General features: G+C 43.8%; 2 protein-coding genes across 6 annotated transcripts in view; one reads left to right on the top strand and one right to left on the bottom strand.

Moving 5' to 3' along the window:
* The window catches only part of LOC117711422 (hepatitis A virus cellular receptor 1 homolog), a 99,822-nt gene that overhangs the window by 31,297 nt on the left and 51,684 nt on the right, over positions 1 to 16,841 (top strand). The window lies entirely within an intron of this gene.
* Positions 1 to 16,841, bottom strand: part of LOC117711531 (T-cell immunoglobulin and mucin domain-containing protein 2-like) — a 38,880-nt gene that overhangs the window by 17,955 nt on the left and 4,084 nt on the right. The window contains exons 1-4 of one of the 5 annotated variants that reach the window (XM_076936995.1): positions 12,870 to 13,401; positions 8,336 to 8,479; positions 3,999 to 4,056; positions 1,023 to 1,358 (exon numbers count right to left, since the gene is read on the bottom strand). In XM_076936995.1, the coding sequence (XP_076793110.1) occupies positions 1,023 to 1,358; positions 3,999 to 4,047 (385 nt within the window). In that variant the 5' untranslated portion in view covers positions 4,048 to 4,056; positions 8,336 to 8,479; positions 12,870 to 13,401. Of the gene's footprint in view, positions 1 to 1,022; positions 1,359 to 3,998; positions 4,057 to 8,335; positions 8,480 to 12,869; positions 13,405 to 16,841 lie in introns of those variants that run through there. The other 4 variants (XR_013111322.1, XM_034507254.2, XM_076936994.1 and 1 more) reach the window with 4 other exon arrangements.

Here is a 16,841-nt window from a genome sequence, read left to right as displayed (position 1 = left end):
AAGAAGCTTTCTGTTCTGTGTCCTAACGGCAGCCCCTGACTTATGGACCTAACCAAGATCTGTACTCGGTCCCTTGTGCTATGGTGAACAAATCACATGACAGGACTCACTTCCATGACTAAATGGTTATGAAAGTCAGACTTGCCCTGTGCTCTGGGGACTGGGCTCAGATCCTCAGGAGGGCTGCTGAGATCATTTTGAAGGCTGTTGTCTGAAGAGGATGCTCTGTCTGCCCTGCCTTTCCAGCCATGGCAGTGGTCACTCTCTTCCTCCCTGGTGCTCTCTCATTTTTGCTCTAAATGAAGCTCCTCTCCAGGGTTTACAGAGAAGCTGCCCCTTCCTCCTCAGCTTCTTCATACCCCATCAAGATATGAACTCATACAGTGTGTTGTTTCTGTCTAATGTTCTCCCTCCCAACTCTAGCTCTGATCAGGGCCTCGAGGCTTCCTCTTTCTAGCTATTACACTGATGAATGACCAGTGAGCAGGTGTTGGAGGGAAACACAGTCCTGTCTCAAAGAACTGTTTTGTGATATGTTGTGAAACCTACTTCAAAAACCTAAAGCAGCTGGGCAGTGGTGGCGCACACGTTTAATCCCAGCACTTGGGAGGCAGAGGCAGGAGGATTTCTGAGTTCGAGGCCAACCTGGTCTACAGAGTGAGTTCCAGGACTGCCAGGCTTACACAGAGAAACCCTGTGTTAAAAAACCAAAAACCAAAACAAAACAAAAAACAAAAAAAACAAAAAAACCCAAAGCAAGCAAACAAACAAACCCCCAAAACCTAAAGCAAGGCGGGGAAGAGAGCAGAACTCTCCACCTACACCCATGGCCTGTGCTCAGAAGGTCAGCTGACCACTGTTGAAGGCAGCTCATCTGTGCAGCAGCACCTGCATAGCCTGCTTTTCAGGGTAGAGCGGTTACAGTCTTACAGTGTTGAGAACGGGTGTTTTAATGTCCTAAGGTATAATTACAGAATAGAGGATTCAGTTCACTTGCAAGAAGTAAACAAAAAAAGACTTACCTTGTTTAACTTCCAACAAATAGTCCACAAAATAGAATGCTCCAGGAATCTCCACTACACAGCAATAGGGACCACCATCACTCACAACAGTGTTCTCTATCGTCAAGGATACATTTCCTTCTGAAATATTTCCCTTTAGCTGGTATTGGTTGCTCCTCTGATGTGTGACCTTATTTCCATTGGTCCAGATAAGTGTCCTTATACAATAAGAATAGTGGCATTCTCCTCGGCCCCAACACGCAGGAACGCTTCCATCATGGTGTGTGGAGTAAGTACACGGAAGTGTGACAGGGTGACCTACCAGCCCCTGTACTACTGTATAAGCATCCACGGCACCTGTGGTTTTAAAAACGGAGAGAAAAAGAAAGGGGGAGTTAGTTTTCAACATTTTCCCAAGCTTCTGTTTTTAATTCATTTCAGAAAATGTTTGGAATGGGAGACCCAAGTGGGATTGAATTTATGAAAGGGAGAAGTGCTGAACAGCTCCAGCCCTTCCTTATCATTGGTGTTTTCGTGTGTGTGTGTGTGTGTGTGTGTGTGTGTGTGTGTGTGTACCTGTGTGTTTGTTGGGGGTATACAAAGAGTTACAACTTAGTTTTTGTTCTTGCTTTGTCTTTTCATCCAGGGCCTCACTCTGTAGCCTTGGCTGGCCTAAACTCTCGGCAGAAATCAGCAGAAAGGCTGACTTTCAAACTCCCAGAGCTCTGCTGCCTCTCCCTCCCATATCCTCCTATATTAAAAACCCATTTTTACAGCTTGACTTTGGAGACTCTAAACATCTTTTCTGTTGATATAGTCTTCCTTGGTGTGTTTACTTGACAAATACATGTGTAAACAAAGCAACTTATTCTGTGGTATGATATTCACCCTGCTTCTTTTCGTCTTCTTTGTGTTCTTCGGTGTGTGTGTTTCTTTTGGACATGGGGTATTGCCATACACCTCATCTGGTTTAAAATCAAAATCCTCCTACCTGACTCCCGAGGGCTGGGTGATGGTGTGAGAATAAATTGTAAAAATGAAATTTTAGGTCTCAACGTGAAAGTTTCTTAGGTTCAGAGTTTCAATTTACACTCAAGTGTTAGCTGCCCCTGGGGTGCATTCCAAGGGCTTGAATAAACATTTCAAAGGCACAAAAGACCCAAGATAGAGGCAATGAAACACCTGGGTAAACGGAAGTCACTTGAAAGGAATTCTCCCAGGAGCAAGATACAGATGTAAATTAGGATAATTGGGATGGGGGCTAGATGGAAACCAGGCTTGAGAACGGATGTTTGAAATATCCAATCATATGTAACCGTGCCAAATTTTCCCGCTCTCCCCAACCCCTACCCATAAATATCCCAAGTTTCCTGGGCTGGGGGTCAGATCCTCTATCTCCTGCATGAGATATGTTCTGGCCCGAGGGCCCTCGCCATTAAACTACCTTTTGTTATTACATCAAGGCGGTCCTCGTGTGTCCTTGGGTGCGTGCATGTCTGGACTAGGGTGAGGGTCCCCTTGGGGGGGGGTCTTACAATGGGCTACAGAGAGCAGCTCAAATGTTTTATTTTTATACATTTAAAACTTTTTATTTCAGAAGCTGGGTGCATGCATAACCCTTGTGTACCCAGAACTCCCTTGTATTCCCAGAGCCTGTGAGGTAGAGGCAGAAGGTGAGGAATCCAGGGCCAGCTTCACCTGACTAATGAGTTCAAGATAGGTCTAAGCTTTGGAGACCCTATCCCTCTGCTCCCCAACAGTGCTGAAGACTACAAAATCACTTACCCTCCCCCCCACATCACCTAATCAAAGAGCAGAGCCAAGGCCTTGTTTATATAGCATTGTTGGCTTCATGGCAGAACCTTAGTAACTTCAAAGTAAACTAACAGAAAAGATTTTAGGACATTATCAGGAGTGGCTGAGGCTTAATCTAGACCTTCTGATTAGCCCTCTGCAAAACAAACAAACAAACAAAACCAAGTAATTCCTTCTAAGTGGCGATCCCTTCTTATATGTTGGTGACATCCCCAGAAATTGAACAAGACACACTTGCAAAGAAAGACAACATAGTTAGTGAATATACAACCAATCACTTAATGATGCAATTTTGAAAACTGAAATAATTAACTATAAATGATGGAAATGATGGAATAAAATTCCTAACACCAATAGCTTCCAAGACGGCCTTTAAAGCAACTCTGAGGGTTGATGTTGTAGCTCAATGATAAAATGCTTGGCTAGTCTAGGCTAACTCCTGTGTTAGATTCCCAGCACAGAAAAAAATAAGCAACAAGATTACAAAACAATGAATTATGAGACTCACTAATCATCTATATGAAGACCTAAGCTATGAGTTTTTACATGATCTGAGAAAGTACTTTCCTTGTTGAATAAAATGAGTACATTTCTTATTGGGACACTCTTTATTTGATTTTGCCAAATACCTTTCCTAGAATCACAACTAAATACATGTTACTTTAATTAGGTCATAAAAATATATTACTTTTTGCATAAGGTATCTAAGCTCTTAGGACTTAGAAACAGGAGGATCAAAAGTTGAACTGCTCTTCAGCTATCTATGGACTCTGCGGCTAGCCTGGACTAACAACCCCTGTGTTGAAGACAATTATGTTCTTCCTTCTTTTGCCTGTTTAATGGACTGTATTCAATTAGAATGTTTTGAAGTTGCATAATTGTTTAAATAAATTAAAAGGCACAAAAATGTAATGAAGACTGACTAGTCATTCTGCATGTATATTCAATAATAGTTGCATGTGTACCCATGGTTGCTTGTCATTCACATGCATGAACTTCTTGCCTTACATGTACCGTGGATAATGTTTATTTAGCCACCAGTTTTAAAACTCATATATGTTAAGTTTACAATTTATCCTTGGTTCTCTGTTCACTACATAACCCATGATCAAAAGTCCGAGGCTTGTCATCTCTTCTGCCACCTCTAGCCTTCTCAGCATCCCCAGCCATTGACTCACTTACCTGGGAGAAGCAGTATGAGGCCCGAAATGAAGACTTGAAGCTGATTCATGGTACTGACCTGGAGGACAATGACAAGACACTCTGGTTAGCTGTGGCACTCAGCACACAATGTCTGATCAGGTCTTGATCCCGACAGTGTGAATCCCACAGGCTTCTGTGCTAGGGCACCCTGTCCTCCCAAACACACTCTTCTTTCCTGGTCCTTCCTCACATAGAGCCATCCACATGACTTCTGGCCAGGACACAAGACAGCAAACCGAGAAAACAGAGGGCAGACATTAGAGTATGTGCTCTGGGTAGAACTCTAAGCCAAGACCAGCCTTCTAATGACAAAGATGCACTTGCCCTCTGATGGACACAGTACTGTTTCTACTCATAGCCATACTAGTTGGTCCCTAAACCTCAACTACCTTAAACACAACAAGATGGACTGAGCTAGGATGCAGCCACACATTGTGACCGAGACCACCTCTTCCCGAGGGATGTCTAGAGATACCTAGGAAAGCACTGGGTACAGAGCCAAACCTTCCATACACAGAGCTCGCTACAACTAGATTTCCTCCTAGGTAAAATAACAGTAATGTTTGCTTAGCTTTTAGGAGAATCTGCTGTTAAGGAGATGCTGAGCTATTTACTCACAGGCACCAAATACTCAAGGAACCCCCAGGGCAGTTACATTTAAGCCCATTTATGGAGGATGCTACATGTCTTCAGATTCCAAGTTCTAGATTTCAGCTTGTGCGTCTTAATGGCTAAACCATAAAAACATGAGTAAGCCTGACTAGTACATCATTAACTTCCTTTCTGGTCAGGAGATTCTCTGACTTCCTGTCAGAGAGGAGAGAAGGATGTTACCAGTCTTAAAGATAGTACTAGCTTTCATGAAGCCACCATAAGCTCAGCATTCAGGCTGGGGGTCCCACAGTAATCACAGGAACAGCCTCTGCACTTAGGAGATCAGAAAACTAATGCTGCAAACTGGTGACCAACACTGAGAATTTTAATGGACACTAGACAACTTTAGAACATATAAGATTCACATGAGACACAACTGTTTTACTTTTGCATATAAAAATAGTTCACAGCACATGGTACAAACCGTTCTGTTCCTTTAAGAGTTCTACTGCGGTAGGTAGGGTCATGGACATGGGCATTCAGTGTCTCACAGAGTTGGCTACCATCTTGAGATGAAATAACTCTCACTGAATCCTATGGCCTACTCTCATAAATGGAAGGGAACAGACAGTGATGACTAATGGCTTTTAGGTCCCTGAGGTAACCTCACCTTCTGGAATTCAACTAATTGACTAGGTGAGATCTACCATGAAGTAAGCATCTTGCTGGTTGCTTGGAATCGTTTTACTTTTGTATTTATGTGTTTAAAAAAATACTTGAGTCCACCTCAGTCATCAGAGCTTGAGTTGTGGTTCCCTGTTGAAGCCACCCCTGTGGAGATCCTGCAGGGAGACTGTGCAGGGATAGAACTCTGTGTTTCAAGAGCCATAGCAAGCATCAAATCCCACCTGTCCCCTCAGTCGCCTTTTGCTACCAACCCCTGCATCTCAGCTAACATCTTTGTGACAGACAGAACAACTTCTGACATGTACAGTTGCATTTGCACACAGCTAACTTCCACCAACCCTGAAACCCTGAAGCTAAGACTTTTAGAAGATCTGAAATCTATAGAAGAGGTTTCAGGTGGAGTGGTGGTGGCACATGATGGAGGCAGAGGCAGGCAGATCTCTGAGTTTGAGGTCAGCATGGTCCACAGAGTGAGTTATAGGACAGCCAGGGATACAGAGGGAAACCATGCATCAAAAAATCTTGAAAGAGAGAGAGAAAGAGAGAGAGAGAGAGAGAGAGAGAGAGAGAGAGAGAGAGAGAGAGAGATGTTCTGCTGTGTCCTACTTCCCTGATGTTCCTACCAGGGTGCTTTGAAAATGCATTAATTGGGGGCTGGAGAGATGGCTCAGTAGTTAAGAGCACTGACTGCTCTTCCAGAGTTCCTGAGTTCAATTCCCAGCAACCACATGGTGGTTTACAACCATCTGTAATGGGATCTGATGCCCTCTTCTGGTGTGTCTGAAGGCAGTGACAGTGTACTCATATACATTAAATAAATAAATAAATAAATCTTAAAAAAAGAAAATGCATTAATTTATGGCTTCTTTTTCCCACAGGATGGAAAAATTTACATAACCTCTTTTACAGTGAAACCTGATATTCATTCATGATAAACTAGCCTACATCATGTTATTGAGCCCAGTCACTCTATGTTGGGTTACAATAATCCCTATTTCCTTCAGATTAAGAGCTATACTTTTTATAATTTTTAAATTTCATGTGAATAGTTTTGTGTCATGCAATGTATGAACATACCAGGGCACACATGTGGTCAGAGAACAGCTATGTGAAGGAGGCACTGGCCTTCTATTTACAGGCCCTGGGGGTTGAACTGAGAATTGGTGGCAACTGCCTTTATCTGCTGAGCCACCTCATGGGCTCAAAGGCTGGCTCAGTTTTGAACTGTCAAAAGTTAGGAGAACAAATGCTAAAGTGTCTCACACAGAATTGAAACGCGTTTATTCATTTGGACACCATCCTAGTTTCCATCCTAGTGGTACTACAGCCTTAGGCCAGACAAACATCAATGTCAACCAGAAGGAGTTTTGAACAGACTTCTTTTCAATGCAGTTATTACTAATAACCTGAGGATGGAGGAGTGTGAGTCATCACAACAGGGATGTAAAATATCCAGAATTGTGCAAGCAGCTTACATGGATGGGTAAGTGAACAGCTAACAAATAAATTCACAAACAATGAGACAGATGGTAAATGTATAATCAGACCATGGCATGTCCCACTGACAACCCTAGCTCATAGCTCTCTCAAGGAGCAAGTGCCCAATTTCTTGTCCAGAGGTTTTGCAAAGCCCTTGTTATCTGGTCCCTGCCTAGGGTTCAGATTTGCTGTCCTGACCACCTGTCCCAAGGCCATGTGGACTTCCTTCCCATTCATCATCACCTTAGGTCTTTCCCAGGTGGTGTTCTGTCTTGCCTCTTCTTCCTTAACCCACAGCCATCACTTTTTCTCTTTTCTTATTGACCCCTGCTTAAATGTCTCAGACATTCTCCCTGCATCACCTATGACTTAAAGTATGAGAGATTCAGGAATGATGGCTCCTATCTGTGAGCACAGCAGTCATAAAGCTGAGGCTGGAGAATTGTCTTGAGCTTAAGGGCAGCCTGGACTACATACTAAGTACCAAGCAAGCCAATGCTATAAAGTAAAGCGAAGTTCAATAAAGCGATGATCAAACTGGTGGCAAACTTATAATCCAAGCATAGGAGAGACTGAAATGAAGATTGTCAATGCTGAGCTAGCCTGGGCTACATACAAAAGAGGAAAAAAAAATAAAGATGTAAACCGAAGCGAGTGACAGGACAGGCTAAGAGCTGAAGGAGAACAGGTGGAGGGCAGACTGCATCAGCAATGAGGATGTGAAGATGCAGGGAGCTGAGGAGCAGAGGCATCAAATAACTAAATCCTCAGGGTTGAATTTCCCCACATTACCCTGTGGGCTCCCACAAGACCAGGTACTGGGCCCTAACATTTGCAGTGGACATAGTACAGTGAAATGCCGTATTGTTTTGTTTGTTATCATTGTAATACACTGACTCCTCCTGGCTGAGAATGAATGTGGGTATGCCATGGAACTCATGAGGAGGGGAGAAAGCCACTCTCTGGAGTTGTTCCTCTCCTTCCACCTTTAGGGGGATTCCACATCAAATTCAGCTGTCAGGTTAGCCAGGCACTTTGCTCCACTGAGCCTGCTCCTTGGGTGATGGAATTTTTCTTTGTTAACTTGAGCTTTGCAGTCTTCCTGAGTCACTGCATATTAGGGTCAACTTTGGCATCCCCTGAAGGTTACTCACCACCTACACGGGAGCACTGCCAGGTGACAGGACTCAGTCACCATCACTGAATTCCCAGCTTGTTACTAAAGAGCTCATTTGTGGGAAAGTGGGCATCAGATCCTGCCAGAGAGTCACTCCTGTCAGTGGAGTCTCTGTTCTTGCTCACTGCAGCCCTCTCTGAAATAGTCCACCTGCTTGAATTCACTCTATTTTCACCCAAGACAATGTCCCGTTGCTCCTCCTGTACTACTAGGTACTCACTGAGTGCACTCCACTGGACCCCAACTCCAAAAGTGTATGCTAGGCTTCCATCCATAACCAGAATCCTGAAATCCCTCACAGAATGGACTCTTTATGTCCCATTGCTATCTGCCTGCCAGCCCTGACTGCTGTGTAAGCCATCCATTTCCCGTCACTTACTAGTCACACTAAAATTGCCAGCATGGGGACTGGAGAGGGCTCAGCAGTAAAGATGGTCCACTACTCCTGCAGAGGACATGAGTGTGGCTCCCAGCACCAACCTCAGGTGACTTGCAACTGCCCTTAGCTCCAGCTCCAGAGAATCTAGCAGGAGAGAAGGCTTCTGCATTTACGTGCACATAAGCACACAGCCACACACATATACACAGAATTTTAAATGATCATGAAATTAGAAATGTAGAATAATGAGGTAATTATATTTGGTAGAACAAACCATTATCGTACTAAAATTTGACTCATTTCACATTTATTACATAGCTATAGTACAATAAAAATAATTGTGTAAATTTTGTATATAATGATGAATCTCATGTATACATGACTGTATATACACGGTGTATACATTGCATATACTAATGGTCTCATAAAGGTTGTGTCTACATGGACAATTACCACTTTAAGAAAAATGTGTAAACAGTTAACTCATGATATATATAAGAGAGGATCGAGTCCATGCCCAGACACTCAGGGCATAGGTCTGTGCAGGCTCCTAACCATGCTGGATGGACAAGTGACCAGAGTGGGGAAAAGACAAAGGCAGCATCCAGCAAGCTTCAAAAGCTTCAGTGGCAGTGCTGATGGGGTGTGGGTGCAATCTTAGCCTGCACTGTCAGGCTTAAGTGCACTTTCTAATACTGTTACACAGAAGGTATTTGAGCAAAGCTGAACAAAGTTTAGCCAGCCAGAAAGAGCTGTGAGGGAAGAAGAGAGAAAGAGAGGGAGAGAGAGAGAGAGAGAGAGAGAGAGAGAGAGAGAGAGAGAGAGAGAGTCCAGATGCAGATGCAGGAGAGTGCCTGTGGCAGGGGAGAGGGCAAGCAGCTGGGACAGTGAGGAACAGCAATGGAGAAGAACAGGGACAGGGCAGGGACAGGGTTCAGGAGCCACTTTGTGAGGACTCTCCTTTTCCCAAGGACACAGAGAGTCTTTGCTGGGGTGTGGGGGTCCCAGGAGCTGGTGCCCTCTGAGGACCACTGGGACTGCTGGTTAACAAGCAAGGACATCTGAGAGTCCTTGCAGAAGTTCCCTGTGGAAGAGACAACAGAGAGCAATGTGGTCAAAGGAATCAAGACTCTCAGTCTGTAGGCTCAGAAGGCAGAGCAAAGTGGACTTCCTGAAGGCTGTCTGTCTGCAGGGGATGAGTTAGTTACTCAGGCCTGAGCTGTGCATGAGGGGAGGGGCTGTCAGCAGAGGAGGGAAGAGCCTCTCCCACCACAGAGTTTGGAAGAGATACCCTGGGTTTTTTGTCCCATTGAGCCAGAGATATCTTTGGCTCATAAATATCACATAAAGAAGGAAGATCTGCGTTAAATGTAGAGTTTGGGAAGAACTGGCTTAGAAACAGTCTTTGAAAGGCAGAAGCCTGTGTTAGCTATTCTGGGAGAAGTTATGCTGAAGGGAATGCCTTTGCTGAGGCTTTCTTTGTGCTTAGGCAAGGCCCTGGGTCCTTCTGGGGACAGCCTTCCATAAAAAGGCAACAGAGAAGAGGTGCCCACACAGCCTTAAGCAGCCCAAGGAGGCAAGAGGAGCATAAAGACAAGGGGGTCCTGAATGTCAGGGCAGACAAAGTCACAGGCACAGGCAATGTCTCCAAGCCAGGGCTGCAAAAATCAGAGCTACTCAACACAAGGCAATGGATGCAAGGAAAAGGAGAGCAAGGCAATAGCTGCAGACCCTGAAGGCTTTTAAGGTGCTGTGAACTGAAGTGCTCTAAGCAGCTGACTGCTAAGCAGAATCATGGGATCAAGATGCCTAAGACCTTGGTACACTGATGGTGGAGTGATAGAATAGGGACCAGCAGAGCCAAAGTTACCTCAGGATATCTTAGATCTTTGCGTAGCCATTAGCTACTGAGATCAGCTTCTAACCATCTCTTAACTTTTAGATAAAACTTGAAATGTAGCCTAGGTTGGCTTCAGCTAGCTTCAACTGCTCTGAGGCTAGGAAGGCAATAAACATCTCTTGACCAGAAATCCCTTTGCCTTGCTGTAGCTCCCACCTCGTGACCCACCCGTGTGGTTGGTTGGTTACTTTATTCATTTATTTAGTTATTTTGGTAGGGTCTCACTGTAGCCCAGGCTAACCTAGAACTCTTTCTCTCTCAGGTTGGTCTCTCACAAATAGAGATCCTCCTGCCTCAAAATGCTGGGATTATAGGCATGATCCAACACACCCAGTCCTACCTCTGTGCTTTGTATACACTCTGATTCTTGACTTTCATTTCTGGGATTGTCAAAGTTCATTTTTGGCCTGGAAGTACAGGCCTGTAGCTCCAGCTTCTCAGGAGGCTGAGGCTGGAGGGTTATGAGCGTAAGACCTGTCTAGGTTAGCTGAGCAACTACTTAAGACCCCGTCTCTAAATAAAACATGAGATAATGAGTTTGGATGACAGGAGTTAGAGTTTACTGGCAGAGAGACCTTGGTTTTTATCTCCAGGAAATACACAAAAAAGTGAATACAACAGAAAAGAGTCAGGTATGGTGTAGTGCATGCCTTCATTGCCAGAACTAGAAGGCAAAGGAATGAGTTCCAGGTCAGTCTGATCTGCATAGCAAGTTCCAGGTCAGCCAGATTTACATAGTAAGACGCTATTGCAGCAAACACACACACACACACACACACACACACACACACACACACACACAAATAATCATAAAATAAAATGAACTTCATATAAATTTTTCATAGTGGAATGTCATTCAGGGTTATTTGATGTCCCAAACCCATGGTCACTCAAAGTAGGATCAAAATCACCTATTTTATTGCCACCTTAGAGACGAGTCTGTATTTTTATATCACTAAAGTTATATATGTATATACACACACACATACAAATGTGCACACTCAAGTGGAAAAAGACCATGATCAAAAGCAGGCCATAATCAAAAGGTTTGATTTTTTTTTTTTTTTTACTTTAAAACATATGCTGGGCCGGGCAGTGGTGGTGCACGCCTTTAATCCCAGCACTTGGGAGGCAGAGGCAGGCGGATTTCTGAGTTCAAGGCCAGCCTGGTCTACAGAGTGAGTTCCAGGACAGCAAGGGCTACACAGAGAAACCCTGTCTCGAAAAAACAAAAACCAAACCAAAACAAAACCATATGCTGGCCTCTGATTCATTGTAGCTCAGTTGGATTTTAAGCCCTTCCCTACTGTCTCCCAAGTGTTGGGATTGCCAACATGTTAAGATTAGGGTTTCTTTCTCTCTCTCTCTCTTTTTTTTTTTTGTTTTTGTTTTTGTTGGTTGTATGTTGTTTGGATTTTGATAAAAATGAGTAGCTTGCCTGGGGAGCAGGAAGCTCTGAGTTCAAGTTTCCTCATCAGATAACAGGGTATGAAGGTGTTTGCAACTGGGAAAGGGAGGAGCAGAAGTTCAAGCTCATCCTCAGCAAAGCTTCTATTCTGAGGAAATCCTGACACACAAGAGGCCCTGTCTCAAATACAGTGATGGTAAGAACCAGTCACAGTGGTTTATGCCTGTAATTTCAGAACTTAGTGGTTCATTATGTATTTCCTGCACTGACTGACTCATGGCTTATTTTAAAAACTTCACACGTTAGGTGGGGGAGAGAAGCATTGGGGCCTTGGAGTATGAAAGCACAATTACCCTATGGCACCTGGAAGTAAGGGGAAATATCAGGCCAGACAGACAGACAAAGAGGATGAAGTTCCCTGAATACAAGAAACTGCATTCTGCCGAAGGAGTATACCAATTCTCAACATAAATATATGCATTTTAAAAATCTTCTCAAGCTTTTCTCTAAATATCTTCCCCAACACTTAAAGAAAAATGAAACCCAGGAGCTGAACAGAAGGAACAATGGTTATGACCACTGGCTGCTCTTCCAGAGGACCCAAGTCCAACTCCCAGCACCCACCTGGCAGTCCACAACTGTAATTCCAGTTTGGGGGGTGGAGGGAGGACTGGCACCCTCACACTGACATACATGTGGACAAATACCTATTCACATTAAATAAAAACAAATCATTTAAAAAATGTGCCAAATATACGCCAAGGTCTAAAAGGTGCACACTCCCCTAGACTGGCCACATGCTCCCCTCACAACACTCCAACTAAAGCAAATCTTTTCTACTTCCGGCCTTGCCAAGTTCACAAACCTAACACAAAACCTTAATTTGAAGCTACAGATCCGGGCCTAACTATATAGGGCTTAGTTTAACAGTACCAGACTATTGTCTTCTATAGTTTTCTTCTTAAATCTCATGTTAACTTCATTTAAGAAGGCCTTAATCTATAAAAGTCCATTATTCTATTTAAATTAGCATCCATCCACCTTCCAAGAATCTAAAGAACTCTATTGGATATTCAGTTGCCCTAAAGTCTACACTCATCATTGTCCTACTGTCCCACACAGAATCCCATGCCATCCCAAGTGCAAAGCCACTTGGTACAGAACCTCCAGGGAGCACTCTCCTCATCGCTTCTCTCCAGCACAAGCCTGCAGAAGACGGTACTTACCACTTAGGAAAGAGTCACCACTTCTTGTTAGTGTCCCCTAATCCTGTGCTGCTGCTGGACTCTTCCAGAGATGCTGATAAAGAAGAATCTGTCCCAGAATTCCATTCTTATCTTCTGGCCACACCTTCAAGTGTTTTGTTTGAAAATTGAGTCTCTCTAGTTCTACATTCCTTTTGCCTGAACGTCAATTTAAAGGGATAATAACAAAATACTTAAACTAGCACTCAGGAAAGCAGAGACAGGTAGATCTTCTGAGTTCAAGGCCAACCTGGTCTACGTAGTGAGACTTTGTCCCCACAACAAACAAAGAAAAGTTAACTTTCTGCTGGGCAGTCGCCAAAGCTTCAGCAAAGGTCTTAACTTGAGTTCAGACTCCAGGTGTGGAGATCATGCTGGCTTTAAGAAGTTTTCTGCAGAAAGGGCCTTTGAACCACTGTACCAGCTTTCTTAGTTATAGATGAATAAACTGAAAGTCAGAAAGAGGAATAGAATATAGATAGAACCCAGCGACAGTTGTGGTACAGAGGCAGAAGTGAAAGCTGACTAATTATAAATGCTGGTCTGCCAGTTAACTAACAGTTCAAGCAAATAAAGCTAGGCTAAAGTCCCTGCTTGCAGAAGTGTAGGGGGAGGCTGCCAGCTTTCTAAGATGAGCTTCTCCATGCCCTCATACACTTTTCAGGCTTACTAACTACACAGGCTTCCAGAGTTGGGTAGTTGTAGAGGAATTTTAATCCAGCAACACAGCTGCTGAGCAAGGGGTCACATTTGTCTGTGTGATCAGGCTGGGATGACACACCTTTAATCCCTCTGGCTGGACTACAGACATACCCTTAGCACACACCTTTAATCCCAAACAATGAAGGTAAAGTTAGTTTGTAGAAGGAAGTAGCCATATTTGAAAGTGATGTCTAATAGAGAGGCAGACAAAGTGATGAACAAGAATGAGTCAAAGATAGGATATGCCCAACTCTCAGGAGAACAACACAGGAGGGAGAGAGTGGGGGAGAGAGAGGGAGGGAAGGAAAGAGAGGGGGGAAGGGAAAGGGAGAGGGAGAGACAGAGAGAGACAGAGAGAGACAGAGACAGAGAGAGAGAGTTTTACCAGGACAATTTTTAGAGGCAGGCTGCAGGTGAAGAATGAGCCAGAAAATGAGAAGGATCCAGATTAGAACAGATTGCCAGAGTTAGTCTAAGGCTAAACAAAGCAATTCAATCAAAATCTTAGAGAAGCCAGTTTGAATCAGTCATCTTGGAGAGGAGATTGGGCCAGAACCAGTCAGCCAGAGTTCAAAAAGAGCTAGAACGGATGGGTCTATTCAGCAGTAAGCCTCTCAGACAACAGTTACATCTGGTGAATAAAATTTACTTTGACAGGTAGTTGTGCAAGATGACAAATACAGTTTGGACATGGGTTTAAGCCAATAGAGAGTCTTTATTAGCCAGCTGACAACTACACAGGCTGCTTAGGATCCCAATGTAGCCCCGAGCCTTTCTCAGGGTGAGCTTTTAAGCACAAAAACCATGTTCTGGGTTGACATAGTTCAGTTAACAAGACCAGTTAGCCAGAAGCAGAACTATGGAAACTAAAAAGCAAGGTTAGTACATTTAGAGACTTTCTCACAACTATATTGACTTTGATGAATTAGGCTTTTGTTTTAGTTTGGGCAGGTGGTGATGTCCATGTGCCGCTGAATTTTACAGACTGAATGGCACTTCCACCATGGAGTCAATCTCACGACTTGCTAAGGTCTGGTGCCCTGTGATACTGCTCTTAGTAAGTGAGTCAATTTGTGAACCCCTCATCTTGTTGTAATGAGATGTAGTTGGTCAACAACAGGTTGTTGTTATTCAGATAAATTAACCCATAAGGCAGAATAGCAGGCATCAGAATAAGGAGAAGTGCCTAGGAGGTTAAAATTTTTAAATATTGTAAGGCCCCCACGAAGGGAGGACCTCACCCAAGTCTCAGGAATTCGTGGCCACCCAGTAACTCACAAGACACCGAACTTGATGCAATCAGCAAGAGGTATATTTCGATCAACATGTTGAGGTCAAGACCCATGACCCACACAGGGGCAGTGGGGTTTGACAGTGGGGCTTTGGAGACAGAGAGAATTTAAAGTCAAAAACCACAACTCAGGGGGGAAACTGCAACCCAGGGGGAGTAAAGGAGGGTTATTGGAGAGTACCTGTGGAAAGTCCCAGCCCATTATTCAGTTTGTGACAGAGTCCAAGGAACAGTCATGGGGAACATTTTGTATAGGCTATTCTCTAAGAGCCTATTCGTAATCAACCATCTATCTTGTGGTCAGCCAAGTTCCTGAAACACAGAGCTCACGACCAAGCTGACCTGCACTCTTGGTTCTGTTCAGTCTGCTAGGAGTTTTTTAAAAATTTTAACCCTTTCAATATTAGGCAAGTTTTAGCCTCTTATAAGTCCTCTAATGTTGATTTGGGGTACTTCCAGTCACCGTGACTTTTGTCAGTTAATGGGATGACATTCTGAACTGTTTTACCCCTATGCGGTACAGGGGCCAGTTGTCTAACCATAACCAGGAATCCTGGCTGATTTTTGGTTAGGAATGATTACTTCTATCCCCAGGGTGCCTTCTGTGGCATAGATTCTGAATCCTCAGATTTTTCCTTTTCCCAAAGGCCAGAACATTTTTTAAAGGAATTTGTTTTAGGAAGCCTCATTTTACAATCTCAAATTTTGTAACGGAAACTCCCTTGTTTCTAGTAATCAAGGGACCCGGCCATAAGGCATGTGTAGAATTGTAAATTTAAATTTTTTATCTTAAAAGATAAATTTTCATCTTTTTTTCCCCTTATATAACCAGATATTTAAAATAGGCATCAGCATGTGAAGATCAAGATGGACTATGGGTTTGCTAATTTGAAGTCACACTAGCTAATACCTTCTCTGGGCCTATCTTCAGGTTTTAATCCAGGCCTGAGGGTGATGGGGGTTGGCCCATAACCCTGTACTCATATCCATAATACAACACACAAGACTCAGGAAAAGGCAGAAGGTCAGGGAGTAGAAAGCCAGAAGCTTAATGAAACCTTAATTTCAATGAGTCCATAATCTAGAGACAGTTCATTTGGCAATAGGTGACCTGACCTTTGGGTCCTAGTTATTTCGTGGGGGCAAGGAGGACCACAACCTGAAAAAAGAACGGTCGAGAGAGAAAATGGACTCAAGGAAGCAATTGCTTGTCAAGAGTCATGTATTAAAACAAAAGCACATTTTTATAATACATTTTACAAGGGGAGGGGGTAAGAGGGGCCAGGTGGTGGGAAAGTACAGAATCTTCTCGGCCTGTGCCCTGGAACAATGTGCAGTCTACCTGCTTTTCTCAAAAGAATCAGTACATTGCTTTGAATCTATAAGTCTATCTGTAACTGTCAAACCGGACCTTGTGGTTTCCAGGCAGGATGAAGCTGCAGGGGACATTGTGCAGGTGGGAAGAGGTAGGGGGTGAGGGTAAGAGGCGAGGGTCCTGGCTTCTGACAAATAGGTCCGTAGCTTCTACTTTCTTGACCAGGGTGTGGTGAATGCATGGTGTAATGCCAGCTACCTCCACAGCCATAGGAGTGGAGAGAATCACCTTGTAGCATTCTATCCAAGGTGGTTTCAGTGGCCCTTTGGCTACCTGCTTGACCCAGACGGTATCATTCGACTGGAATAAGGAGAAACTGGTAATGGACCGGGAGGTCAGCCGGATCTCTCAGATAGTCTAATGATGGGCTTTCTGAAGTCCCTGAAGTGACTTGAGAAAGGGATGGTAAGAGAATGCTGCCAACTGCTGAAGCAGGAGGGCCCCCAATACGACTCTCAAACATAATGTCATTGGGAGTAAATCCATTCCTACACCAAGTGGAACAGCTGAAGCAAAGCAAAGGAAGGATGCTCAGCTTTTTTTTTTTTTTTATGTCTTGTTTATTCTTTTTACCTGTCCACAACTC

The sequence above is a fragment of the Arvicanthis niloticus genome, chromosome 6 (assembly GCF_011762505.2).
Source record: "Arvicanthis niloticus isolate mArvNil1 chromosome 6, mArvNil1.pat.X, whole genome shotgun sequence".
Classification (NCBI taxonomy): Eukaryota; Metazoa; Chordata; class Mammalia; order Rodentia; family Muridae; genus Arvicanthis; species Arvicanthis niloticus.
This window is presented reverse-complemented; position numbering and strand designations above follow the sequence as displayed.